Source organism: Rhinichthys klamathensis, unplaced genomic scaffold, assembly GCF_029890125.1.
Source record: "Rhinichthys klamathensis goyatoka isolate OS25496 unplaced genomic scaffold, OSU_Roscu_1.1 h1tg000280l_1, whole genome shotgun sequence".
Classification (NCBI taxonomy): domain Eukaryota; kingdom Metazoa; phylum Chordata; class Actinopteri; order Cypriniformes; family Leuciscidae; genus Rhinichthys; species Rhinichthys klamathensis.
The window spans coordinates 1-27,822 of NW_026606799.1; the positions used below are offsets into that span (position 1 = coordinate 1).

At 39.4% G+C, this 27,822-nt stretch overlaps 1 protein-coding gene across 3 annotated transcripts; it reads left to right on the forward strand.

Annotated features, from left to right (window-relative positions):
* The first annotated feature begins 386 nt into the window (after positions 1-386).
* Positions 387-26,509, forward strand: fgfr3 (fibroblast growth factor receptor 3). 3 transcript variants are annotated; one of them, XM_056269033.1, is made up of 16 exons: positions 387-628; positions 3,194-3,261; positions 6,133-6,302; positions 12,688-12,811; positions 12,894-13,084; positions 15,826-15,970; positions 17,469-17,650; positions 18,758-18,903; positions 19,004-19,128; positions 19,832-19,942; positions 20,031-20,221; positions 20,378-20,500; positions 21,570-21,640; positions 23,760-23,897; positions 25,024-25,129; positions 25,231-26,509. In XM_056269033.1, the coding sequence occupies exons 2-16, from the start codon at positions 3,228-3,230 to the stop codon at positions 25,396-25,398; spliced, it is 2,025 nt and encodes a 674-aa protein (XP_056125008.1). In that variant the 5' UTR covers positions 387-628; positions 3,194-3,227; the 3' UTR covers positions 25,399-26,509. The 3 variants fall into 3 exon arrangements, with proteins under 3 accessions (XP_056125008.1, XP_056125009.1, XP_056125010.1); XM_056269034.1 differs by having other exon boundaries at positions 19,007-19,128; XM_056269035.1 differs by having other exon boundaries at positions 17,469-17,644; positions 18,755-18,903; positions 19,007-19,128.
* Positions 26,510-27,822: the final 1,313 nt, after the last annotated feature.

A 27,822-nucleotide genomic window follows, 5' to 3' on the forward strand; every position in this document is an offset into this window, starting at 1 on the left:
TTGGCATGTACAATTATAGCATACATGAATTACCCGAATCAGATCTATACAGGTGGAGCTGGGGTAGGTGGAGGGTTTCTGAAAAGCGCACTGCAACTGCTATAGCAAATCCTGACCAAGTATTTTAAGGTTTTAGCAGCAAGCTCATTGTCTACTGATACAGCAGGAACCAATCAGCTGCGCCCTATAAAGACATGATCTGTTTGCAAGCGGATTGAGTTAAGGACATATCAGCCTGTGCCATCTAGAGTTTCGTGACATAACTTTGTATATTTTGTTTTTCGGTAATTCCGTTAACTGCTGAATTTGAATTTACTTTATTAACAAGTCTCTCTCTTTTTTCTCTCTGTTAGACTGGGTTTCGAGTGAGGTGGAAGTGGAAGTGTTTCTGGATGACTACGTGGCAGGAGTCGGGGACACGGTGGATCTGTCCTGCACACCGCATGACTTCCTGCTCCCCATCGTGTGGCAGAAAGATGGCAACACCGTGTCTCCTAGCAACCGTACGCGGGTGGGGCAAAAAAGTGCTTCACATCATCAACGTCTCCTATGAAGACTCGGGGGTGTACTCCTGTAAACATCCCCTCAGCAGCATGCTGCCTAAGCAACTACACCGTCAGAGTCACCGGTCAGTCCTCTCCTTCTCTCTCCTAATAATACTTAAGTAGCAGTCTTGTTGTTCCTTCCTGCAGTAGACTTTGGTGCACAAGCCCAGGCACGCAAAACATTAATTGGAAACTCACCAGTCAGACTTGTTTTCAACAGGTAAATAGGTCTTGAGACATACTCCCAGCACACACCTACAGGCTGACTTGACATTTATCATCAAGCACAATAACACTCACTCAAACGCTGCATATTGCTTAATATTCCAAAGTAACTGGGCTGTTATTAAACTGTGTATGGTTTTTACCAGAATAAAAATAAGGGTGTTATAAAAAAGGGGCCTCTTTGGGGAAGTAGGGTGGAAAATAGCATATTTTGGTCACTACAAATTAAATTCAGTGTGAAAAGTTTTAGAATAGACACTAGAGTTGTTGTTTGTCTGTGCATCACACACGGCCCATTGAACTGGCCTGTCAGGTATTATTATCTTTTACTAGTACAAAACCTTAAAGAATGGAATCTGAACACTGCTTACTGCGCAATATACTGTATAATGTCTGTTATTATATAAAAATAGTTTGCATTATGCAGTGCTACACGTTTCAGTGCTGGCATGCTACATTACTGACACAGGATCTTAATTCAGCAAGTGCTTTTTAGTATAGCCCTAGTGTTAGTTTATAAATTTTAGTTCATTAATAATTAATATATAATAATGAATTGGTGTTATTTAATTTAAAAAAAAAAAAAAGAACATTTGTTTATTATAATTAAATTAACAATTGAAAAAAAAAATCTTTTTAAATATGTAAAAAAATAATTTAACGTTTTGGCTGTCCAATCAAATAAGGAGTGTTAAACATGTTTAAAAAATGCTGTTGCTGTTGAATTTGCACAGTTTACATACTAAATACTGCAGGTTCATACTGTAACAAAAGATATCATTAAACTCAAACAGACATTACATGATTGAATGCAGATTTCTTGTGGGGCGCGTGCGTTTGTTTTGTAATGTGTCTGTGTTTAAATGGTCGTGTGAAGTGATCTTTGGTTCTGTAAACTCGAGGACACAAGCTGAGCTGCTCATTGATAACTAATTAGAATGTAATTATCTGGAATCTCTTTATCACTTAGAGCAGATGGAAAAAGTAAGAGCACAGGGAGAGTTTTTTTTTTTTACCAACATGTGTTTGGCGTTAGGCCAGGGCAAAACCGGCTCTCCTTCTCGCAGCGTATGGGGAAAGACAGAGGAAAAAAAAGTGAAACGGGCCACACAACCTGCACCAATTATTGCATGCCGATAAAGATGTCCACAAGACAGCAATATCCTGTTCTGCACACTTTAACACTAGACACAGCTACCAGACACACTGACAGACAGCAACATGCAACACACAACATATCTTTACATCGATAGTTCATATAAAATTACTCACTCTCATGTCGTTCCAAACCCGTAAGACATTCGTTCATCTTCGGAACCCAAATGAAGATCTATTTAATGAAATTTGAGGGCTTTATGCCGCTCCATTGACAGCCTACGCAACTACCACTTCCAAGACCCAGAAAAGTAGTTAAGACATCATGAAAGTAATCCATGTGACTCCAGTTTAACCTCAATTTAATGAAATGACGCTAGTTGCTTTGTTTGCACACAAAAAAAACATACCACTTTATTTACAAAATACGCAACAACGTCTGCTCTCACGTCAAAACGATACTCATGCTTCGTGGTGCTCTTGTGAACGCCCGTTGAAGAATTAATATTTTGTAAATAAAGTGGTATGCATGAAGCACATGTCTTAAGATGCTTCACGCCAGGTTTGACATCAATGACATGAAACATTGGTTTGCATGGGTTTTGTCAGTGACGTTGTGGCAATTTTTTGACATTGGGGTGTATGAATCCTTTAAAAACATGAAACACCACAGAACAACAACACAACCCATCATAACTCAAAAAATATAACATAAACCCCCAGTTGCCAATGAAGACTGTGAAGCCACAAAAATGTGAAAAATATAGCATAAATCTGATGGTTTGGTGAAAACTAACACACACACACACACAGACACACACAAAAAGCTTCAGTGTCCCGGTAACAGCATATCTTTAGTACTAAATAGGCCTAGTGTTGGATTTCACGCTCCACTGGTATTTTAGGGAGTGTGTGGTGTACAGTTTTACCTGTGTTAATGTTCACAGAGGAGGAGCTGAAGACAGAATAATCTCTTTTTCAGGGTCATAGTGGTTTTTTTTCTCCCTCTGAATAAGTTCATTTAGAAGCAGGATACGGTAGTGTGATGTGTGTGTGTGTGTGTATTTCAAGACATGTGTGTAAAAATACAGCTGTTGTCAGAAATCTCACTGAATCTCGGCTAACATCTGCCATCCATTAACCGCTCTGTGTGTGTGAGTGTTTGAGGGTGTGTGTGTGTGTGTGTGCAGTAATTGGTTTTGATTTGTGTTATCAGTTTATTTTCCTCATTTTGCAGATCATATGAATAGGTTCATTGTTCATACAGAAAGGCCACTGTGCGGTGTAGTCAATAAGATCGCTCTCATCCATCTCCCTGTCTCTCTTAGATTCGCTGTCCTCTGGTGATGATGAGGGACTACGATGAAGAAGAGGGACGATGCAGGTAATGGAAATGGTGTGTTTCACCCTCTTATTTCTCATTTCATTCCTCTTTTTTGATTGAGATTTCATGTGGTGATCTCTGTTTTGTAATAAATGCATGTGATTGCTGTCTTTCTTAGCTGGGGATAGGTTGCATTTCATTTCATCAGCTACTTTCCCCCCACTTGATACAAAAAATGCAAATTCTCACGAGAGATGGAGAGAGAAGAAAGGAAAAAGAAGAGAAATAGTTTAAAAGTCTAATAGCATCAACTGAAATGTGACTAAAAATCTCAGAAAAAAAAAGCCACAATATCTTCAACTATGTGTATAACAACTAAAGAAAGAAACTAGAGGAAGATTTTATATTTCTGTGTTTTAGTGTTCATTTCAGTGACCCAACTGATATTTAAAAAAAAAAAAAAAATTACACATTCTGATAAATGTCTATTATAGGCAAACATGTCAATATACTGTAGCAAGAGAATCAGAATATCTGATTTTATTCATATAAATATATATAATTCTCAGTAAATATTGAAACTCTCGCAGACTTTGATATCTTGGAAAAAATGAGCACATTAATATCTCTCTTCAGTGTTGTTATTGTTAACTGAAACTATTAAAAAATATTTTGTTTGGTAATTGAAATAAAGCTAAAATGAAGAAATAAATAATAAATATAAGATGGAAATCTTAAACTTGCAAAACTAAAACAAAAAATTTGAAAATGTTGCCTTGGGAACTTACTGAAATAAATAAGTTTAATAAGCTGAAGTATTAGAACTAAAACTAACTTACTTTTTTTTTATTTAACTAATACTAACTGACAAAAGCACATATTAAAATTACTCAAACCTAAACAAAAATTAAAATAAAAAGTATGAAAATATAGAAATTAAAGCTAATTTAAAAACATTAAAAAATATTGTAATAGTATGTAAATAATCTCTGAAACTCTAGATGACAGACATACAAGATTGCTGTGAGTCTTTCTCTGAGGGAACAATTTGAGATGCAGGAGACATTCTCCATTTGATCTTTATTTAATATCATTGCTTTGTAGGAGAAACAACTGAGATTTGAAAGAGAGATCTCATTTGTGATTTTTTTAAAGAAAGAGAGAGGGAAGGGAAAGCTAACACATCTGTCTTGTGGTGGTATCGGGGTTGGGGGAGGGTCTCAGGGTTGAGGGGAGGGCATGAAACGAGGGATTAAGCGAAAAACCAAAACCCCTTTAGAGTTTAATGACCAGTAATCCAGCTCTAATTAAGAAAGAGAGAGAGATGAGAGCACACTGGAGCTGAGAGCTGTGAGGTCTGGGCTCTCTGGAACATTTGAGAAGAGTTGAGGTCGTGTGACATCTGATGACATCATTCTGTAATATCTTAATGATGCAGTGCTGGTTACTGCTCTCAGTTTGGCTGACTGAACCAAGCTGTGCGTAATATCAGCTGTGTGGAGTTGAACTGCACTTTGATGGCTTTTTTTTTGGCTGTAGAATAAAAGAAATGAAAAAAAAAAAAAGTTGGGTCACTGTAGATTCGCGGTTCCCACTTCAAAGCTCAAATTGTCTGTATTGAACTCTATAAAATAGCAAACCACACACACACACACACACACACACACACACACAAAACAAACACACGTAGGGGCCAGGTCCACTGTTGGGTACAGACCCATGCTGAGTTCTCCTGACAGTTCCACTGACCATTTGAGAATGCAGCACAAACTGGGAGAGAGAGAGAGAGAGAGAGAGAGAGAGAGAGAGAGAGAGAGAGAGAGAGAGAGAGAGAGACAGAGAGAGAGAGAGAGAGATGAAGAGAGAGAGAGATGAGAGAGAGAGAGAGAGAGAGAGATGAGAGAGAGAGAGAGAGAGAGAGAGAGAGAGATAGAGAGAGAGAGAGAGAGAGAGAGAGAGAGAGAGAGTGTGTGTGTGTGTGTGTTGTGTTGTATGTAGGCATCAGTGTGTCAGTTATGCCAAAGGAAATGCCAGCCTGCCAATCACCCTTCACATTCACAATCTGATAGTGTGAGCAAATAATGCACAAGAGAATTATATTCAGTCTAGTTAATGGGTTTATTGTGTGTATGTGTGTGTGCGCGCTCACAGATGTGTGTTTGTGAGCTTGCATGTATGTCTGGAGCGAAATGTGGCGTCTGTGGGTTTAATCGCCAAGTTCGTGGGTTGATCGGATCTGGAGTTAATTGTTTGAGGAGGGATGAAAGTATGTTTACTCAATCTCTTAAAGACACACACACACACTTACAAAGTGCAAGACTTTCCTGAAAATGAAAATAATGACTATTATTATTTTAGCTAAAGAATGTTACTGTAAGTATTTATGCTCTGATATTTTGGCATTAGCTACTAGGAAGCATAAACACAGACCCGACCACATGACAGTCAACATTATATACTCAATTTGTGGGAAGATTAAATGAAGGAAAATTGGTCCGTTATTATAATAGGCTGTTATTATTAGGAATCCACATTGTGTGATCATGGCTCTGTGAAGGATTTAACACTGGGAATCTTTTAGAGTTCTGTCTGCAAGAGCACACTCCTAACACTCACGTAAGAGTGTATGTAAGTGTGTTTGCTTTTCCAAACAAATTTTAATTCAGTCTGGGAATTAGGCAGCCAGTCTGACGCTGCCACAAAGCGCTCAAGAAAAATCTTTCCATAAACATTCACCCACACGAAGACTCCCGGAGAGGGAACACCCTACCCCCTGAAAAATAGCACTGCACGTCAACATACACTTATATAGAGCTCCATTTGCACCTATGGATTCATAGACTGTACATTGAAATGTTTTGAGAAACCTTCATAACATAAGTTATAGTTTACATTTTCAGCAGCATGTGATTTGATTCTCATATTTATATTTCTGTCCAACAGAAGCTCCATACTGGACCCGTTCCGACCGGATGGAGAAGAAATTGTTGGCCGTTCCTGCCGCCAATACGGTGAAGTTCCGCTGTCCCGCTGCTGGCAACCCCACGCCCACCATCCATTGGCTGAAAAATGGCAAGGAATTCAAAGGAGAGCAGAGAATGGGCGGGATTAAAGTAAGGCAATAGGAATATTGATTAAGAACATGTCCGTGTGTATGTGCAAATATGTGATTGTGTGTTTAGGATTAGAGATAATAAGAGTCAGCAATTAGTAATAATTTGCGCAGATCCCCAACATCTGCTCCTTCAAGAGCTCTCTCTCTCTCTTTCTCTCTCTCTCTGGAGTTTATTTGCTTGTCGCCCCTAGAGGATACGTCCACCTGTTGCTGTTCCTCTGTGAAAGAGCAGAGGAACAACACAAAGTTCTGTGTGGTCTTGTTATTTATGTGTCGATACGTTTGTGTGCGGGTGTTGTTTGTGACGTGTATTGGAGGGCGTCCACTGATTCTTTAGATTATTTTTATTTTTTATTACCAATCTTTCATATCTCAGGGCCGTTGCTCCTTAGCACTCAATAACCCCAAATTGAGACTTTTACTAAACACATTTAAAGAATTTTCTCTTGAGAAAAAGACACCAGTAATTTCACACATGTCCTATGAAGTTTCAGATGAGATCTCAAACTCTGGTAGTTTTTAGTAGCTTTGCCAAGATATGAAAGTCTCAATATGAAGTATTTCTCATCAAGTTCTTCTGATGCTATCCACATTTGTTTCATAGCGGAATACTACAACTGTATTTCAACAATTGCCTCATTTGCTTCTAAATTAACAGAATTTTAAGAGAAAACCCTGTCAACAACTGGGACCTTCTGAGTGACTTTTGCACACACACACGCATTCACACAATTAGATTCTTTAACACAGCCTTGCTTTGCATTGACCTGTACGCATAGAATATAACCAGTGTCTCCTAAGAGAGACATTTAGAAACAAAACATTGACCTCTTCACCTCTCCATAGCCATAGAGTGACCATCCCACCCTTACAAAAACACACACGTATACACACACCAGGGGTCCGCACTGACCCAGGGTCATCCTTTATACTAGACCTGCCCTCCGCATCAGCACAGTCGCTGTTGGCATAGAGATCTCTGACAGCATCATAATAGCTTTATTTAACACACACATACACAGGTGCTTGACAGCTCACCCTAAGTGTCTTCTGTCTCTATTAAGACCAAGGCTAAAAGTCACGGCTCTTATATATATATGTGTAAGTATTTGTGCTTCCCTTGTGTGTGTGTGTGGATATGACAGGCCTGATGGCTTGACAACACACTCAACGATGTGTTAAAATGCAGAGCGTCATGCTAAATTAAACATGAGGAGTTCTCTTGGAAATCACCATCTTAAAGCTCTTTTCTGCATGGCAAGGGGAACAATAATGGTGACTATTGGCGCTGGAGCTGGTTGCAAGTTTGACTACCTCTCTGGCGACGTTAATTGCTGACTAAATGCGTTAAGATTGCAGAATGAGTTTTAAATGCAAGAAAATGAGTCACATGCCGTACTCTCATTGTTTGAAACGATCCATGGCTTTGTTTAGACAGTTGACTTTCCCACAGCTTTCCCCTTCAAAGAGCCACACACACATTAACACAAACACACACTTACAAACAGACACACACACCTCAGACACTTTCTGTCCCTGACTGGCAGGGTTCTAAGGTCAGAGGTCACCTCTCTATTGAGTCATCAGAAGGGGGAGGTTCTGAGAGGGTGTTACCGTGGCGATTTAGAGATCTTGATTGACAGCGGGAGGCGTGGCTTTTGTCATGCTCACATATGGCAGCCGAAGTCGCATTGTTAGAATGCTAATCTGTGGCACTGTGGGTTAGTCACACCTCACGAACACATACACACTGATGTTTTGTGAAAACGCTGCATTTGAGAGCGTGTGCAGCTCGCAACATATTCAACAGCTCAATTGACGAGCGAGTGGAGAAAGACTGTTACGTCCTGCGAGAGATGACTCAATTTCAGTCGCAGTTCTCTGTGGGACCACCATGCTTGGAGCATCAGTAATGAAATGCTGAATCTCTAATCCACCGACAAATGTCTCTTTTGTCTGTAAGCCACAGCAGTATATGTATGTCTTTATTAAGTGCTTGGGTGCAATTAGTTATTCATTAATGTGTAAAAAATATGTTTAAAAGTAAAGTGTGTTATTTAGCGATGTTCTATCCCACTTGAATGTTCGGATAAGTTGTGGGTATCCCTGCTGAAAAATCCAGCAATGCTGGTGACCAGCATAAGGTATGTTTTGCATGCTGTTCTGCTGGCTCCCAGAATGGGATGCTGGTTGATGGTTTGCTGGTCCCCTGCATGGGAAGCGGGTGTGCTGGTGGACCAGCAAATGTTATCTTCTGTGTGCTGGCTGAATTGATCCCAGCAAGGCCACCACAAAACTCATGTATGTGTTACATATCACGTTTCTTAGTATGTGTTCATAGTTAAATAAAGACCAAGACAACTATTCAATTAATTGGAATAAATTGTTTAATTAAGAAAAAAAACAATGTAGGTTACATTTTTATTGGCAGAGCAAAATCAGTTTTCATAAGATAAGATGAGATAAGATAAAGCTTTATTTATCCCCAAAAGAAAATTTAGTCATATGGTCCCAATATGGTCCCAATCTAAAGAGTGAAAGTAACACTGAAGCAGTGTAGCAGTTAGTGTAATAAAAATAGATTCACTCTACAAGTGATGATTAACCATTAGAGATGACACCTGCGGTTACCAAGCAGAATCACTGAAGATAAGAGGAACAATAAGAACAGGGAAAAAGAGAAGAGACAAGCAGATAGCACAACTACGACGGACTCAAAGCCACACACCCTTAGATGAAATCAACTGCATATAAAATCACTGATCTCACCAGGAGATGATTAAACAACTCCAAAAACATCATGACCATGTTCATTTATTATAAACTATTTTTGCTTTATTTCTTTGATATGGTACATGTATGTAAGTTGTTGAAGTCTGTTTGAAGTCACCATTATGATGATAGTGTTCTCTTTAGTTGGGCCTTGAGTTTGGTTGAATTAATTATCTTTCAGCAATTGATGAAAGTGCGTGCTATCACTATTGCCTTCTACAAGATTTCATGCTCCTTACTGCAATGACACCTTTTACTATACACTTTTTGGAATCAGTGACTGACAGCTCCGTTTTGCTTGAGAACAGCATGCCTATTCTAGTCCACCATCTAAACCAGCACTATACCAGCATAAACCAGCCATGACCAGCATGCTGGTTTATGCTGGATTTTTCAGCAGGGTAAAATTAGGTTTAGGAGTAGGGATAGGGTTAGCACTATATTTTCGAGGAGAAGAATGTTGTTCCAGGATCAACAAAATATGTTGATCCAGGAACATGTTGTACTTGGAAAAATCACAGTGACCCCGGCCGTCTGTACAATATCGATGGCTTCTTTTAATGGTGAAACATGTTGTTTCCAGTAAGACTACTGTACCACTTTCCATTGAGAGAGAGAGATAGAGAAACAGTTTTGTCGTTTTAATGACTAGCCCCGGGGTCAGTTGTTTTTGCTTCCCGTCTCTGTGGGTCAAATTAAACAGAACCGCTGTCGGAACGAGCCCGCACCGTTTTGACACAGTCATAAATCCTGAACATACACATACACACAAACACACACATACTCAAGAGAGACCTGAGCTTCTTGCCACCTCATGAGTCCCTTTACTCCCAATTTTCTCTGTAGTTCTGTCACAATTCAGTTGAACTAAATGAATATCCACCGCACTAGTTTTACCTCCTAACCTCAGTCTGACATCAGAGTTAAAGAGGCTTAATATGTTAACAGCATAATGCCGGGAGGAATTTGACCAGTGCTTTTTGACTGATTATCGAACCTTGGCTTGGGTCATTCTCGTGCTGTTTTTCTTTCTTTTCTTTTTTTTCTGTTTCTGAATCAGCTGGGTACAGCACGACATCACAACACTTTTCAGCTCTTATCTTTTGATGAAGGATGGGATAAATGCACTAACCCTCTCTTCCCGTTCCCTCTGGATAAAGAGCTTGGGTAGATTGAGGAACAGCTGAGAATTCCTCACAGCATTTCTTTTCAGCAGACACATTGAGATAAATGTCTTACACACACACAAAATGTCAATGTCAAGTAAGATAGGGTCCTAAATTAAAACTCTTGCCCTCTCATACTCTCACTGGACATGAGTAGCTGACATTAAAAACTTTTGGGAAGTTAACCAGGATTTCAGTCCAAGGGGGCTCAGCTTCCAACCTGAGCATGAGCTGATGTAGCTCAAAAGAATATTTCTTGCCTTTAGTCCAAGGTTTAATTCTTGGTAAACCAACAATTTAATAAAAAATAAATAAAAAAACATAATATAATATAATCACTGATTTTAAGAGTTAATTTATTGTTAATTTCAGATTATTTTTGGGGGGGCTAAAGCCCTTCTAAATACCATTTAGCAACTATTATGAAAGTTTATTTCATTTAAAACTATTTGAACAGCATTTTGCTTGTTTTTTTATTTTTATGTAGCAGTAGTCTTTATGACCTTTTAATGGTTGAGAGACTAAATTAAATATTTTAAAAATGAATTTGTCTCAATGCAGGAGAGGTTAAAATGAACTAGTTAACAGAATGGTGTTCACTAGTTACAGGACACTCAATATACTATATTTTCCCTTATACATTTACTAATTTGAACCTAAAATCTTGATTTAAAAAAGTCAATGGACACATATGCCAACTACTCCCATACATACATAGGCTCAGGCCCGCCGACAGGGGGGGACAAACGGGTCTGTTGTCCCGGGCCCAGGGTAGGGAGGGGGGCCCAGAACTGGGCCCTCATTAAATTATGGAATAATTGTTAAAAAAAATCAATAAAATAGGCATATTTGTTGAAAAAATTTCTAATATTTGAGTTACATAAAAGCTTTTTATTCGTTTTCTTCCTAATTGTCCTTGAAATAGTGGTCAAGAAGCGGTGCTGCTGCTGTGGTGGCTGTAAATCCACTTGTTGATAAGAAAGGAGGAAAGAGCCACATATGGAAATATGTTGGATATTAGCTCATAATAGCGACGCGGCGTGCTCGTTTTTACAGGCGCGCCTAAGTTCATTGTTGCATAGCAACGACAGACGCCACGGGAGAGCAAACGCTTGTGGAAAGGAGAAAGCGGTGCGAACTGCGCTCTCCATGATGACGAGGAAGTATTAGCAAAGAATTCATTGATTTCTAGCCCTTGGATTAGCTTTACTACTATTTATGGAGATGAGAAATAAAAAGCCGGCTGAAATGCATCGTCATCATCGGTGAACAGATAATGGGTCAGATCCGAGTCTATTTTTGCTGTGCTGCTCATGCTTAAAAGTGAAAGCACACTTTTGATGGACAAAAATAAATATGATTTCACACAAAAAGTGCCCAAAATGAACAGATTATGCATGTCTAGTGTGTTTTAACAAGAACTGCAGTAGGCTATGTCAGAAAAGAAAATGAAGACATTTATAGAAAATGTACCCATTTAAACGTGTTTTTATTATTCATTTTGGGTAAAAGTATATGGTGTTTTATAAAAATAAAAAAAATCTTGGGGGGGCCCCATCTAAGATTATCTTGTCCCGGGCCCAGGCAAGACTGTCAGCTGGCCTGCATACGTCGCTCGCACACATTTCTCATACCGTGCAGTGTGTCAATCAGCAAACACCAAAGGCTCACTGTGTGAGAGTGAGCCAGCGAGAACGAGCCGAGAGGAGGTGAGGATCCAGAAGACACGGGGGAGGAGGAGTGCAGGGGGTACGGGCGCCCTTGCCAACTTTCTTAGGCATGTGTGTTTGTCTATGTGCGTGTTGCCCTCTCAGTTGGTGTTACCATGCAACTGTTCAAAAACACAGCCCATAATATTTACACAGTTACATTTTTTTCCACTCAGACCTTCAAAGTACTAGAAAAGGAATGAGAAAGAGACAGTGCGCAAGAGAAGAGAGAGAGAGAGAAAGAGAGAGAGCCATATGCAATTAGAGTGTGCTCTATGAATGAATGAATGGATGTATATGTATGTGTGTGTGTGTGTGTGTATGAGGTGAAGGACCCATCTGCATATTTTCCACATCTGATGATGATAAAGGAATTCCAAAATAAACCTAAAAATAAATAAATAAAACAAGTCTGTGATTATCTATCTATCTATCTAATCTGAGAGGCTTGATATGTTTCTAGTAAAAAAAAAAAAAAAAACTGGTTTATTAATTTCCATTATTTTTAATTATACTTCCTTACATTGAATTTCAATTCTGCATTCTGTTTGGTTCTTTAATTCTAATTCAATTCAGATTTATCATCACAGTGGATCTTACTCATAACGTTATACAGACAGATAATTTAGCACCTGCTTTTCTTCAGCTAACAGAAAAACCCGAGGAAGGATTCAAGTGGACCTCTTATGTAACGTCAAAACTCTCTCTCTGTCTCTGTCATCCTCTCTCTCTCTAGTTGAGGCATCAGCAGTGGAGTTTGGTCATGGAGAGCGCCGTTCCATCTGACCGAGGGAACTACACGTGTGTGGTGCAGAACAAATACGGGACAATCAAACACACTTACCAACTCGACGTGCTGGGTATGAACACGCAACACACACATTCAACCTTTAACTTAAACTTAACTTCATCTCTGACTGCACCCATCTCTTGTCCAATCAGAACGCTCTCCTCACCGGCCAATCCTACAGGCGGGACTCCCGGCCAATCAGACAGTGGTGGTTGGCAGTGACGTGGAGTTTCACTGTAAGGTGTACAGTGATGCTCAGCCACACATCCAGTGGCTCAAACACATCGAGGTGAACGGAAGCCAGTATGGGCCCAATGGCGCCCCCTACGTCAACATCCTTAAGGTACAGTCATCTATACTGGTACATCAGAAGAATTCATGAATGAACCACTTTTAAGAGAATGATTCAACTTTGTTTTTTTACGTCAAATACTTTCATTATGAATAACTTTCTTTTTCAAAAACTTTTGTAGTTTCTCTTTTCCCAGAGGACAAAACGATTTAATTATGAAAACATTGTTAGCTTGTTAGAATAAAACATTGTTGCAGCTTAAATTAAACCACATATTAAGTCTCATGTGAGCTGTGAGTGACTCTTAGAGCACCTCCCTCCAACTCCTAATCCCACCCATGTTAGCATCTCACTATAGGCTGTGCAACTGGAGAATTAGGGGGCTCTCGCTCTCTTTTTCCTCTCAGAGGAGTGAGAGAGGAGGCAGACATCTGTTTTGGGCTAAGCTAACCGCCGCGGTGGCGTCGCGCAGGGAGACAGCCATTAGCTGTGCTGCCCCACTCTCTCTTTAGAGAAGGAGGGAGGGAACGAGGGAAGAGGCTCCCGAAAAAGCCATGGAAAAAATGAGTGCGGGAAGCGAGGGAAGGGCCGAGTCAGCAGGCAGAGGAGGGGAGTGCGTCGGCTGGCCAGACCGCCACGCTATTTTAGACTCCCACATAATTGAAACAGTATTTTACTGGGAGCCGCGCGGCGGCTTTTCCCTTCCCCGCAGTCTCATCTGCGCACCCTCTAAAGCCTTCCCCAGCCCTCCCAGACTGAGAGTGCTGAGCGACAGATCATGTGTGGCGCAACGCCTACGATCAAGGGAAAGAACGGAAACAGAGAATAAAGCAAATGAAGCATCTGAAAGAAATACAGAAACAGATATGTGTGGACTAAGGGGCTAAAGACAATATTTGAGCGTTTAATTATAACATACAGAGACGTCAGTTGCCTAGCAGTTAGCGTGTTGAGCTGTGGCGCCAACGCAGGTGAAACGAGTTTGAATCCAGCTCGCAACATTTCCTGAGCTTGTTCCGCCTCTCTCATCATGTAATTTTTTGTTTTAAATAAAGAGCCATAAAAATTTGGTGACTGCATCTTCATGGGCTGCATTTTTCAAGAGCTGATTGTATTGTTAGTGTATTTACATGCACGGTCTGTGTTGGTTTAGTTCCTGATTACAAGGAATTACGCAAAACAGGGCAACATCTCGTTGCTTTCCTTCTGTGATAATAGCAGTTCATTATGTTTAAGTTTTGTAAATAAGCCACAATCTATAAAAAGCCTAATATGAAAGGGGATGTTTTGTGCTGAAAAGACTGACAATGAGTTCATTTAAATACTCATGAGAATTTAATTCCAGTTCGCAATTCCCAAACAGAAAGTGTAATTGAAATTTGAATGTAACTTCAAGTCAAAGAAATGTAATGTAATTCAAAATGATTTTTATGATTTTTAACAAGAAAATTTTTTTATTTGAAAATTACACAATTTAAATAAAAACGTTTATTCAGTAAATCTGATTTCCTGCAGTTCATGTTCAAATTACAATTCAACTTCAATTCATTTACGATACTCTTTTGAAAATAAAGATTCTTTACTGGCATCGATGGTTCCATTAAGAACCTTTCCATTACAAACAAGGTGGAAAAAGTTGTTTAGATTTTTAAAATGTAGAGAAAAAAGGGTTCTTTTAAATACTGTTCACTGAAAGGTTCTTTGGGGAACCCCAAATAGTTCTTCTATACCACTGCTGTGGAAAAAAACCCTTTTAGAACCTTTATTTTTTGACAGTTTCAACTGGATTGTGGGTGGTTAGTGAATAAGATGCAAGTTTGTGTACTGAAATAACAAGTGGTGTAACTGTTTTGTGTATTTGAAAGTGTATCGGTGTCTTAAAGAAGTGCTACAACAAGCTGATTGAGTATTTTAAATCATTAAGTGTGTGTTCATGTGTGAACGTGCTCGCCTCTGACTAAGTATGTGTGTTTCTCTGCAGAGTTTTGTCAGTAAGGTAAAAGAGGCCCACGATACGCTGACTCTGTATAATGTGTCAGGAAAAGATGCAGGCCAGTACTGGTGCAGAGCCAACAACTTTTTAGGCATTTCAGAGAATACGTTCTGGCTCACAGTGTCCCAGCCAGGTAAATCTCTCTCCAAACAGCCGCTGTCTGTCAAGACCTTGGTGGCGTAGAGTCAAACTCCCGTAATCTCTCTCTATTTCGCACTGCTCTTCTCGCCCCTTTCTCACACAATAAATAAGGTGACCTGATTCAAGGACTTGTTATGTAAGGCGAGTGTATGTCTGCTTCATTTAAATGTTCGCTTCTTCTTCTTCCTCCCCAATCAATGCAACAAGGGCATGTTGAATAAGAGCCGAGACTGTGCCACATCACATTCTTATTGATTTCCTCATACCCTACACACGGCTCTCTTGAGAATTGGGACACACACTTCTAAATAAATAGGTGTCAGTTTTATCTAGTGAGAGGTTAAATTAAGCTTAAAGTTGGTAATATTCTTCCCGGCTCTTTTTATGTTTTCTTTGCACCTCAAACACGTTATGGATGAGAACTAACGTGACCCGCTGCTGCTGATGGGGCGTTACATTTTCCGCCATGGTTTGGGTTTTTACTTTGCTTCTAGGTCATCTCATAAGCAGTACTGTGGGATCTCTGTGATACTGGTGATGGGTTAACTGATCTTCTATCGTTCAGATCTTCCTCCCGGTGCTGGGTGATGGTCCTTTCTCCCGGGTTGTGCTCTAAGCATCTGTCTTTCTCTCTCTCCGTCTCTCCCTACTTTTCCAGACTGCGGGCATAAATACTACGGATAAAGAGCTGGAGATTCTCTACCTGACCAATGTGTCTTTTGAGGATGCGGGGCAATACACTTGTCTGGCAGGGAACTCGATTGGCTATAACCATCACTCTGCTTGGCTTACAGTGTTACCAGGTATACTAGTCTGACTCTCTGGGGTTTCTTTTCACTCCTTTCTTCCCAAGTCTCTATACTTCCCGTTTTCCCTATTGTCCTTGCATGCTTTATTCATAGTTTTGCAGTTAAAATATTTTTGAAATGTTTTCAGTGATATTCTCTATGGACCTTAATCCCGGCAGCCTAGTTTTTAATAATGTCAATTAAATATGCCAACTAGACTAAAGTACTCTGAAGAACAACCTGGTAGTTTGTAATTGTTTTTAGATTTAAACATGACATATGCAGGGAAAAAACAACGGATGATGGGTTTTGCTCATGGACTGTTTTCACTCGATAACACATGCGCTCATGATGGAAGTGCTTGTCGTGTTTACTGGAGTATTTACTGATGGCACACAGTTCTTGTATCTGGGAGGCCCGATTCATTAATTCTCATCCTGTTATCCAGTTCTCCGTTCTGCTGCTGTAATTAAAATCGCTCGTCTCGTGCAGAGCCACTGAACTCTATCTGTGGGGCTCATCACACAAGTGCCAAATAAGCCTCCCGGAGAGAGGGGCATTATGGGATGTTTGTACCTGCATGGGGGCGCGATAGCATGTTAATTAGTTTGTAAGGTTGCTGTAAATTAACTGCAGGCCTTCTGCTTTATAACTTCAAACAAACAAACAAACTAATGATTGACTTAAGATGATCTCTAATCTAACCATTAGTAGGGCTTGTTTCTTAAATTACTGTTAGTTTTTCAATTAAAGTCTTGAGACTGTAGTTAGTGGCCAATTTATTTTTGGTTTCGTGTTCTATTCAAGTTGATAAACTGAATTTTGTGGTTATGTGTATTAGAAATAAACAGGGTCCAACATGAACACAGGTGGATGAATTGAGAAAATGTATAAATATTTCTATTTAGCCTTCAGCTGTTCACATTATGATTTTGTTCCTCTGATTTTATACTCCATATATGTGTCACCACGTTTAGCTCTAGAAAAAAAGGCATCCTAGATAAACCTCTGATGGCAAATTTTCCACTGGGGAAATGTTGGTATGTTTGAATCTTGCATTGCTTACATCAGTGAGGGTCAGACTATCATAATTTAATTTCAGGGACAAATTATGTTGCAGTCCCTAATAAAACTTCAATTATTTTCTTATCAAAGCAAAACTCTACAAGTTTGCTTTTGCTTGCATTTGGCATAGGATAAGTGCTCATTTTGGACCCTAATGAAAAACCATTTTAATACGTCTCAATCAAAAAAGGCTGTCAGAAATCGCATACTCTCTCAGTAGGTACTTATTTTGAATAAGTACTTACTTTGCAACCATTCAAATTGAAGTACATTATATATAGTGAATGAATATGTCCATATGTACTACATCCATCACGATTGTCATTGTCATGTGACCTACAGCGTCAGTCGCTAAAACACTAGTTTAACCTATAGGTCAACACATTGGTACATTTGTCTCATAATGTCATCACACTCGTCTAAACTGTGCTCTTGTGCTCTGTGTCAGCGGTGGAGATGGAGAGAGAGGATGACTACGCGGACATTCTCATCTACGTGACGGGCTGCGTGCTCTTCATCCTCACCATGGTCATCATTATCCTCTGCCGTATGCGGATGAACACGCAGAAGACGCTCCCCACACCGCCCGTTCAAAAACTGTCCAAATTCCCCCTCAAGAGACAGGTAACAGAAAGTAGATACAAGATTTGATCAGCCCATTTATCTTCCTTTCTCTTTATCTCCTCTCTGAATCGCCCTGAATGCATCTTTTTCACCCTTTTGTAGTGTGTAGTGTTTGGGCTATTTGTGTGTATGAAGACGTTCTATGGATGTCATATATGCAATGTGGCAGTTGAAAATATTCATGCTCTCCCGGTGACTGCCAGTGTTTAGATCATGTTTCTCGCCTGTTGTTTTAAACAGTTTAAATCGCAGCAGCAGCAGCTGAAACACTGTCTCTCTAACCTCTGTCACTCTCTGGATCTCTTCTTCTTTTTCCCTCAAGTTATTTCCAGCAATCAAAGCCTGAAAATGTCACGCTGGAATCAAGCTACATAATCATGTTGCAGTTTTTTTTCTTTTTTTTTTCTTCAAATAGTGTCTGTGTAGGTGTGTTTTGAGCTAGTTCTGATTTTAGAAAATATTGAGATATCATTGTCAAGACAGTTTGATCTTCCTGCTGCTGACATACTTTCGCAGTGTTTCATGAAAGTCTACACAGATTTGCATTTCCTAAAGGAAATCGCAGTGCTTGCAAGGAACTGTCCTCCAGTTACAAGCAAACTTACGCACTTGTCGTTCTCATGACATTCATCACATTAATTCTTATGCAAAGTCAGTTATGGATGGCTAAAAGAGATGCAGACCGATGCAAGAAAGAAGACCAATCACAATTCGATATGCACATTTTTATTATGATAATGCCATGGCTGCGTTTGAATGTTTAACTTTATCTCTGTGCATCGGAAGAAAGGGGGGCAGATGAGGTAGTGGCATCCTTTCAGCGAATCTACAGATTATACCTGTGTGTTCGTGGCAGCAGGGAAATGTTGCTTCACACACACACTTCTGTGGTCCATTACGTGGAGATCTGACAGCTACAAACCTTTCTCTCTCAGGACCAGTCCTCTGAGGAACAGACACCATGTTTCTGTCTGCAGCACAACACTTGAGTTGATGATCTTCTTAAAATAGACATCTTGATTCTTCTTCTCTCTCTCTTTCTCGCTCTTACACTCGCTGTCTTCTTCACTTTCAGAGACAATAACATGCTGTTTTTATTCTTTACCCAAGCAGGTGTCCTTGGAGTCGAACTCTTCCATGAATTCAAACACCCCATTGGTCCGGATCGCCCGCCTGTCATCCAGCGATGGGCCGATGCTGCCCAATGTTTCTGAGCTTGAACTGCCCTCTGACCCCAAGTGGGAATTTCCACGTACAAAGTAAGTTAAAGCTGAAGTGAACATCAAATGACCACAATAATCAGACTAATTCTAAAGCAAATAGTTAGTTCCTTGCTCACTGTGAATGATGATTTTGTAGCAGACTGACGCTGGGAAAACCGTTGGGAGAGGGCTGCTTTGGACAGGTTGTGATGGCTGAAGCCATTGGGATTGACAAAGAGAAACCCAACAAACCTCTCACTGTTGCTGTCAAGATGCTCAAAGGTTAGTGTGTTCAGATGCTGTAAATCATTACATTACATTTATGTTTTATGTATAACATAGTCAATTAGTTGACTTGAATTATGGTTGAATGTCTCAAAACATCATTCCCAGGACACATTTACTTTCCGAATCTTAATTCCTGTAATGCAAAAAAAAAATCTTATCATAATGGTCCAAAGAAAATTCATTTTTCAATTTCATCAAATCTCATTACTCTAACACTGTAGATGTGTTTAACTGCCATCATTAATAATATATGCACTACCATTCAAAAGTTTGGGGTCAGCAAGACTTTACAGAAATTAATACTTTTGTTCAGCAAGGATGCATTAAATTTATCAAAGGTGACAGTAAAGACGTTTATAATATTTACAAAAGATTTCTATTTATAATTTTATGTTTGTAAATATATTATAATTGCTGTTCTAGTTAGAACTTTCTGTTCATCAAAGAATCCTGAAAAAATGCATCATAAAAATATTAGGCAGCACATCTGTTTTCAGCATTTATAATAATAAGAATTGTTTCCTGAGCAGCAAATCTGCATATTGTAACGATTTCTGAAGGATCATGTGGCACTGAAGACTGGAGTGATGATGCTGAAAATTCAGCTTTTGACATCACAGTAATAGATTCATTTTTAAAATAAATTTTAAATTGTAATAATACTTCACAATATTGCTGTTTGTAACTGTTTTCTTAGATGATGGCACAGATAAGGACCTGTCGGACCTTGTGTCTGAAATGGAGATGATGAAGATGATTGGAAAACATAAGAACATCATCAACTTGCTGGGAGCGTGCACACAAGATGGTCAGTGCACGCACACACATAAGATCACAGCTTTGATGTTCGGCTTTGATTTTCTCTGACTGAATTGTTTCTGACTGTGTTCATACAGGTCCTCTGTATGTACTGGTGGAATATGCCTCTAAAGGGAATCTTAGGGAATATTTGCGGGCAAGAAGGCCTCCTGGGATGGACTACTCATTTGACACCTGTAAGATCCCAAACGAAACTCTGACATTTAAAGAACTGGTGTCCTGCGCCTATCAGGTCGCCAGGGGTATGGAGTACCTGGCCTCAAAGAAGGTAACACATCTACTTATCTTAGTTTGTAAACTTATTTGAATAGAAGTAATTTAAGAGGCTTGTAATGTTTATAAATGCTGCCAGATATTATTTTCCTAGTGTGTATTTATCAGACTTGTCTATAAAGGATGGCCCTCTTTCTGTTTGTGTTGCCAGTGTATCCATAGGGACCTCGCAGCCCGGAATGTTCTGGTTACCGAGGACAACGTGATGAAGATTGCAGACTTCGGCCTGGCTAGAGACGTGCACAACATTGACTACTACAAGAAGACCACCAACGTAAGTCGACAACTGATTATCAGTCTCAGAATGCTTGAAGGGCTCTTGGGTGGCATTGGATTGAAGCACAGAGATGTGGTTGCGCACTGTATTTAGAAACGTCAAGCCTGTAGAAGTCGAATGAGTGTGTGCAAGTTCAGGAACTTTTGAAGGGGCATTTATGAGCAGCTTGTTATAAATCAATTAAGTGTTGAATGAGGTCTGGAGTTGGTACTAAGAATGTGTGGGTATTGGCGAGGACTGGACGGTATTGAACACATTGTGGTTTACCTGGCCCACTATGCATTGTAAAATGCAGTATTGGGGTGTAGCTAACAAAAAAAATTCAGTAGCATGGCATTAGCTTAGCTATGGTAAAAACACTTGAGCTGGATCCGAAATTGTATGCTGTATATAGTACGTTCTACATCTGCTTTGAAACTTACTTCACGTCCGTTAAACAAGTACATTCTGTATTATGAATGTGTAGTATGAATTCAATTCAGCCGTACTACATCTGCCATGTTGTCATTATCATGCGACCTACGGCGTCAGTTGCGTTGCTTCACTGCCATTCACAAATCCTCTCCTGTGGCCTCATGGGATAGTAAAGTGTCCATCGGATGCGTACTTTAGAATCTCGCCACAAGTAGTAGGTCATCAGTTTTTGCATACTGTTTTATGAATAGTATGAATTCAGATATAGTACTCGGCTCACATACTGATTTCCGCCCTCTATATAGTATGTAAGTAGTTAAACTACCTTAAATTAATTTATAGTAGCTTGTAGCAAGATCAAACAAGGTTCCTAAAACTGGTAGAATAGATGATGTTGGATGGAACTGTTACGTGTTGTGATGGCGGGTTTTAGATGTGGGGTGGGTTTGGTGGGTATTTGGATATTCGATGGGACAGTTGGAGATTAGAGCACATTGGGGAGAGGGAAGATGTTGATGTGAACTGCTGAAGTGTATTTATATTAGATAGGACAGTAGGAGATTAAGCTGCAGGCCTGTTGATGTTCGATGGGCGTCTGTATGTCTTGCTGGGTCAGCACCGCTGTTGTTCTGACTGATCTGTGTCCTTTCAGGGTCGTCTCCCCGTCAAATGGATGGCACCAGAAGCACTGTTCGACCGTGTCTACACGCACCAGAGTGATGTGTGAGTTTGCATTGCCATGCATGCCTCTTCTTTTTTTTCCTCTCCATCACTTCATGCCATCTGTTCATAAAGTTCATCAAGCGGTAAAGGAATGCAAGTGAACACCATAACCCTGCAAAAACAGCATCAAAGCCATCCGAGAGAGTGTGCCAGTGTTTCTTGCACCGGAATTCACCGGAGACATGAAAACAATTTTTTTAACATGTTATTACAGTACATGTTATTACATAGTCCAATTCAAAAGGAGTTCTTTTAATGAATCCATCAAAAAGATTGACTAACTCGCAAGTAATCAGTTTGAAGCAGATAATGATTGTAATGATCCATTTAATCACTTAATTCATCAGAGCGGTTACTGCATTAATAACTTACTGACTGAGGGTCCTTTTACACAACACCGTTTTCAACTAAAAACTGAAAACAATTATGCATTTTGGGCGTTCGTTTACCCGACAACAGAGTTTTTGGGGGCCTTAAAAATCCTAACTTTTGAAAATGGGTTTCAAAGTGCAAGTTATCATCACTGTGTAAAACTACAAAAACGTGAATTTGCGAAAACGGTGACGTCATATGCACGCGTATTATGTGTTCAGTCTAAAGGCACGTAGTGTTTCTTTACAAAGTTACATCGCCAACTACTGGCCTAGCATTCATAATTCAACATTTTTAATCGTTCTTACAAATCTGTATGAACGGGGATTATGTCATCTGTACACGTCTACACGAATAGCACGAAGGAAAAACTTTTACGTTTTTAGTACATTGTTGTTGTGTAAACACACATTGAGTGACAAGTCATCATGTCCGACTTGAAATAAACCAAGACTGTTAACGTTGCATCTAAGGTAAGCTTTACAGGACTGTATTTTTTTTTGTGATAATTTAGCATTTATTTTAGCAATAAATTATATTTAAATGAAAAAAACTGAATTCTGTAGCAAACATTCTGTGTGCATCTTCACTCCTTTTTAAAAGTTTAGTAAGATTTAGTTTAGTAAAAGGTCAGTAAGATTTCTTAAATGTTTCTGAAAGAATTCTCTTATGCTCACCAATCCTGCATTTATTTGACCAAAAATATAAATAATTAATAATGTTGCAAAAGATTTCTATTTCAAATAAACTAACAATTTTGATCAATTTAAGGCATTTTTCTGAATAAAAGTATTTATTTCTTTTTTTTAAGATAAAAATCATACTGACCCAAAACTTTTTGAGTGGTTTTACATGTGTGTATGTTAGCAGACTAGTGTGTGTACTTGCGCAGCAGGTTTTGATTAGTATGTTAGTATATTGCACACTGTCTCTCAGTAGACCGAACACACATTCATCACACTCAGACTGGTACATAGAACTGCACTTTCCCAATATGTCTAAATACACTTTAATCACAGCTGGCCTGAGACAGCAGTAATAAAATAATATCATCTCCCTCTGCCTATAGGCTCTACTTATGCTATGATATATGAGCAGTGAGCCTTTCATTCACTGCGCGCGCGTGTGTGTGTGTAAGAGAGAGCACCACGCTGATGGGCGTAAATGAGATTTGACTCTGACATAAAGCTAATGAACGAATAGTGATATAATGATGAGCCAATTATTCAGCCCCCATAAGGCTTCTAACTGACTGTGTGTTATATGTGTGTATGTATTTGGCCGGGTAGCATTAGCTGGCTCATAGCTCCTGTTGTCTCTTAGCGTGGCTAATTTGATTAGCTGCTCAGTGGTGGCGTGGGAGGAATGGGGCCAAAACAAAAGAGCCCTGAGTTAACAGAGCAGCTTGTGATAACACACACCCACATACACATATGCGCGCGCACACACACTCGCTCTAGTTTAATAGACTCGCGTCTCATATCACGGACATACATTATAAGCCTCAGTGAGAACCAACAAAACCCCTCTCTCACATCTGCCAAGTATCTACACCCCAGAGAGAGACGGACCGATAGAGATAGTGAGAGTATTGTTACGCCACTATTTCAAGCACAACCAGCATAATAGTGGGCTAACAAGTGTTTAGACATTTTCTCACTGAATTGGATTATATTTTGTACTATAATGTAAATGTGTGATTTTTGTCCCATATTTGCTCTGAACTGTGACCTCTCTTGCATCTCAGGTGGTCTTATGGGGTTTTATTATGGGAGATTTTCACACTGGGCGGCTCACCCTACCCAGGTATCCCAGTGGAGGAGCTCTTTAAACTGCTGAAGGAGGGACATCGAATGGACAAACCTGCCAACTGCACTCATGAACTGTACGATTACGATTTCTTCTCATTTTAATCTAGAAAAACTCTTAAGACCTTCTTATTCATCTCTTAAAATAATGTTGCTGAGTCTATAATGGCATATGACACCCATGTATGGTAGAACAAATAGCTGTATAATCTAAAGGCCCATTTACAACAAGGACGATAACAATAAAGATATAGTTTTAAAGTCATTCTAAATCTGAAAGAATAGCAGTGTCCACACCACAACTATAATGATAATGGCACAGAGGAATGATATTGTTGGAATTTTTTTTCAACTGATGAACGATAAAAACTTTGACAGCCAATCAAAATCCATCCTGCTTTAAACAGCTCATCCTACGTTACCGTGCGTTGGTGTGGACTTCTATATAGTTATCGTTTTAGTTATCTTTATAGTTATCGTTCTTGGTGTGAATCTCGTAATTTCATTGTTATATCTTGTGTATTATTTACTGATACTCTTGAATTTTATATTGTTTTGATTTAATAAGTAACAGCTGTAATGGTTCAGATTCGATTCAATTGAAGTATTTGACCTGTATAGAAACAATTCCAAGGGGGTGAATATTTGCAGGCCATGTCGTAAATACCGTCATTACTAGATGACAACCCAGAAGTTCTACTCACAACTCGAAATGATATGTTTCAATGCCAACACTGTTGATTCCAACATTAATCTGTTTAAATTGACTAGGCAATAGACAAAACCACAATACAACAAACAGTAATAACAACAGTTGTTATGCAAATGGATTATTAATCAACTTATCATTTATTTTGCAGGATCTTTGTTAATTCTAGCTACATTAAACTGTATTCAACTTTTAGATTATTATTTCATCATTATGACATTAACAGTCAATTAAAGGAATTATTAAATAGAAATATTACAAGATAAATGCTTAACTTCATTTTACTGCTGAAGCCGCAACCATTTTGGGTGTTTCCGCATGACGTTGCAGCAGTCAGAAAATTCTAAATTATAATTTCTATTCCTACGAGATCGCAAGTGCTCGTAATAGTAATTCTGACAAGGTGTGGATGCACCAATTGTCCATCGATCAAGTTCATTTCTGGTGCTGATCAGTAAATGCATATATTGTTTTGGATCGTGTGATTTATGCAGGTACATGATTATGCGGGAGTGTTGGCACGCCGTACCTTCACAAAGACCCACGTTCAGACAACTGGTGGAGGATCACGACAGGGTTCTTTCCATGACCTCCACTGACGTAAGAGCTCTCGTGCATCAAACCAAACACCTTAACTCTCAACACCTAACTGTTAAAGCCAATTCTGATGTGTGTGTGTTTGTGTGCATTTGATCGTTTAGGAGTATCTGGACCTGTCGGTACCGTTCGAGCAGTACTCTCCTACCTGTCCGGACTCCAACAGCACCTGTTCTTCCGGCGACGACTCCGTGTTTGCTCACGACTCCTTACCTGACGAGCCCTGCCTCCCTAAACATCACCACCACAGCAATGGGGTCATAAGAACATAAGGAATGGTGGTTGGTGGGGATCTTTCGGTTTGCTGCACTGGACCAGCATGTAGCGGGGTGCAGACGGGGTTCCTGGCACAGTGTGGATCTCATGAATCGCTCAACGAGAAGCTTCAGACTTCCAACTGTTCACAGGTCTGAAGGACAGATTACGCCCCTGTCCTTCAGCTCCTCCTTTTCTTCCAAATCATTACTCAGCTTTTTGTCTTCGAAAAGAGAATTCCTATTTTTGTATTCGGCCAGTTTTGTTTTTCCTTTGCGCGACGCAGTCAGAAGGGTCAAACCATTCCGTGCCTACCAAAAAACAAACAGACTGACAAATTGCTGGACAGGAAACAAAAAGAACGGATCAACACTGTGTAACAGCACAGTTCTGAAGCGGCAGACAGAGTACTCTCGTCCTGTCACGCGTGGACAGGAAGGGTTTTTTACTGCAATATCTGACTGGAGTGAGAATCAAACCCATGGCCAGTCTCTTTCTCTCCACTCCTCACAAAGAACGTTTTTCATCCTTTTTTAATAAGAAAAGAGAGAAAGGTCTCCTAGATGTGAGATTTAATTAGAAGATATATAACTGTGTGCTTTGTATGTATCTTAAAGTTTTTATTGTAAATATATAGATATAAATATGTATCATATTGCAGTCAGTAGCAGTGTACTTAAAAAAACAAACAAAAAAAAAAACGAAATAATGACATTTTAAAAGAGCAAGCGAGCATACACTGTTGAGATCATGTAAACATTTAATCTAAAAAAAAAAGCAAAACAAAAGTTTTATTTGATTTAACATGTATATTTGTAAAGCTATTTATAGACATAAGGTTTTTAAGGGGGTCTACAATTATAGTCGGGTTTTGGTACTGTAAACAAAGGGTTTTTTCTTCTTTTACATTTTGTAAGTTATTTACCACAGAAGTGCGAGATTTATTTTTGCTTCTTTTTTTTTCTTTTTCTTCCATTTCTTAGTTTACATTGACAAGAATGTATGAGAAACTAATTGGTGATATCAGCAGAGTAAGAGGATGAAATTATGAATTCTAAAGCAAGAAATAAGTATACCAGAAGTTGCTTTGCCCGTATCTCAGTATTGAATTTCGCGATAAAAGGACCACAAGCGAGGAAACCTCACTGATTTTTTGACTCACTTTTAAAGCACTTTTCATCGTTTTTGTATAGTGTATAAAAAAAAACTTCATATTTGGGCTTCCATGCATGTGACATAAGCAGATCTGTTCACCATAGTGTTTATAAAAACAAAAAAAAAAACAGTGTTGGTTTTCCCTGAAGATGGGCGCTGTGATCCTTTCATCTAGCTCTTTGATATGAAGGAGTGCTATGTGGGTTAAACCTAACATGGCATATAGAAATATGGTGAAACCATACTATGAGTTTGTTGCTCTTATTTGCTCTTTTGCTAATGAATATGTATAATAACATTTTTGAGGTAATCCTCCGGGTCGGTGTGTTTGCAAAGTGCCAAAATCTTTCTCTCTGCTCTGAGTTTTATGTTAATGAGTACAGAACCGTTATTGCTATTCAACTCCAGCGTGCATGGTTGTCAGATGAGTGTCTCTGGCCCTGCGAATCTAAGCGAAGCATTATGGGATAGCTTGGTCGTGTCTCAGGGTGTCCTCAGACAATTGCATTCAAGCAGAAAGCCGGCAATAATATATAATGGGGAGAAAAAGAGGATGATTCGCTTGCTGCTAAACTACGAAAACTGTAGATTTGATACGAGATGACTGTACAGCTCCCTCCTCCTGCAAAACATAGCATTTTTGTACTTGTTAAGTGCCTGGGAGGGAGTTGAGTGGCTGAATATTGCGACGTACGCTTTGAATGTACAGCCGCATCAACAAAAGATATAAGCAGGGTGTTTCTTAAAACGAAAAAGTAAATCTTTGTACGGCACTTTGTTACCTTGATTCTCAGATTGGGTTCTCAAAGATATGGATGACGTCGTTCTGTAATTTCTTCTTCCAGCTGTGGGACATCATGTTCTGTTGGAGACAGTGTTTTTGAGTGTTTGTCCATTACGTGTGGAGTTCTTCGTTTACTGTTTGGTGTGGGATGGCAGGGCAAGCGATCGCTCTCAGCTTCCTTTTTTGTACAACCTGTAACCTCTGGCTCACATCCTCCGCTCTACTACTGACAGCCCTCTTGCATTGTTTCAAACATATCAAACAATGTTGCTGGTCCTTTTCCCTCCTTGACACAGATCGACATTATTTATTTCCTTGTATTTATGTTTTATTTGATCCGTTTCCTTTCATGACCTTTTCTTGTTCAAAAGGCCAGCATTCCTTCATGCTTTTGTGTTTTAGGATGGAGGTAGAGCCGGGATGCATTTAGGGGTTGAAGAACGTTTTCTTTACAATGTTTACAACGAACATCCAGACAGTGTCAAAGGACAATGTGTTTCCC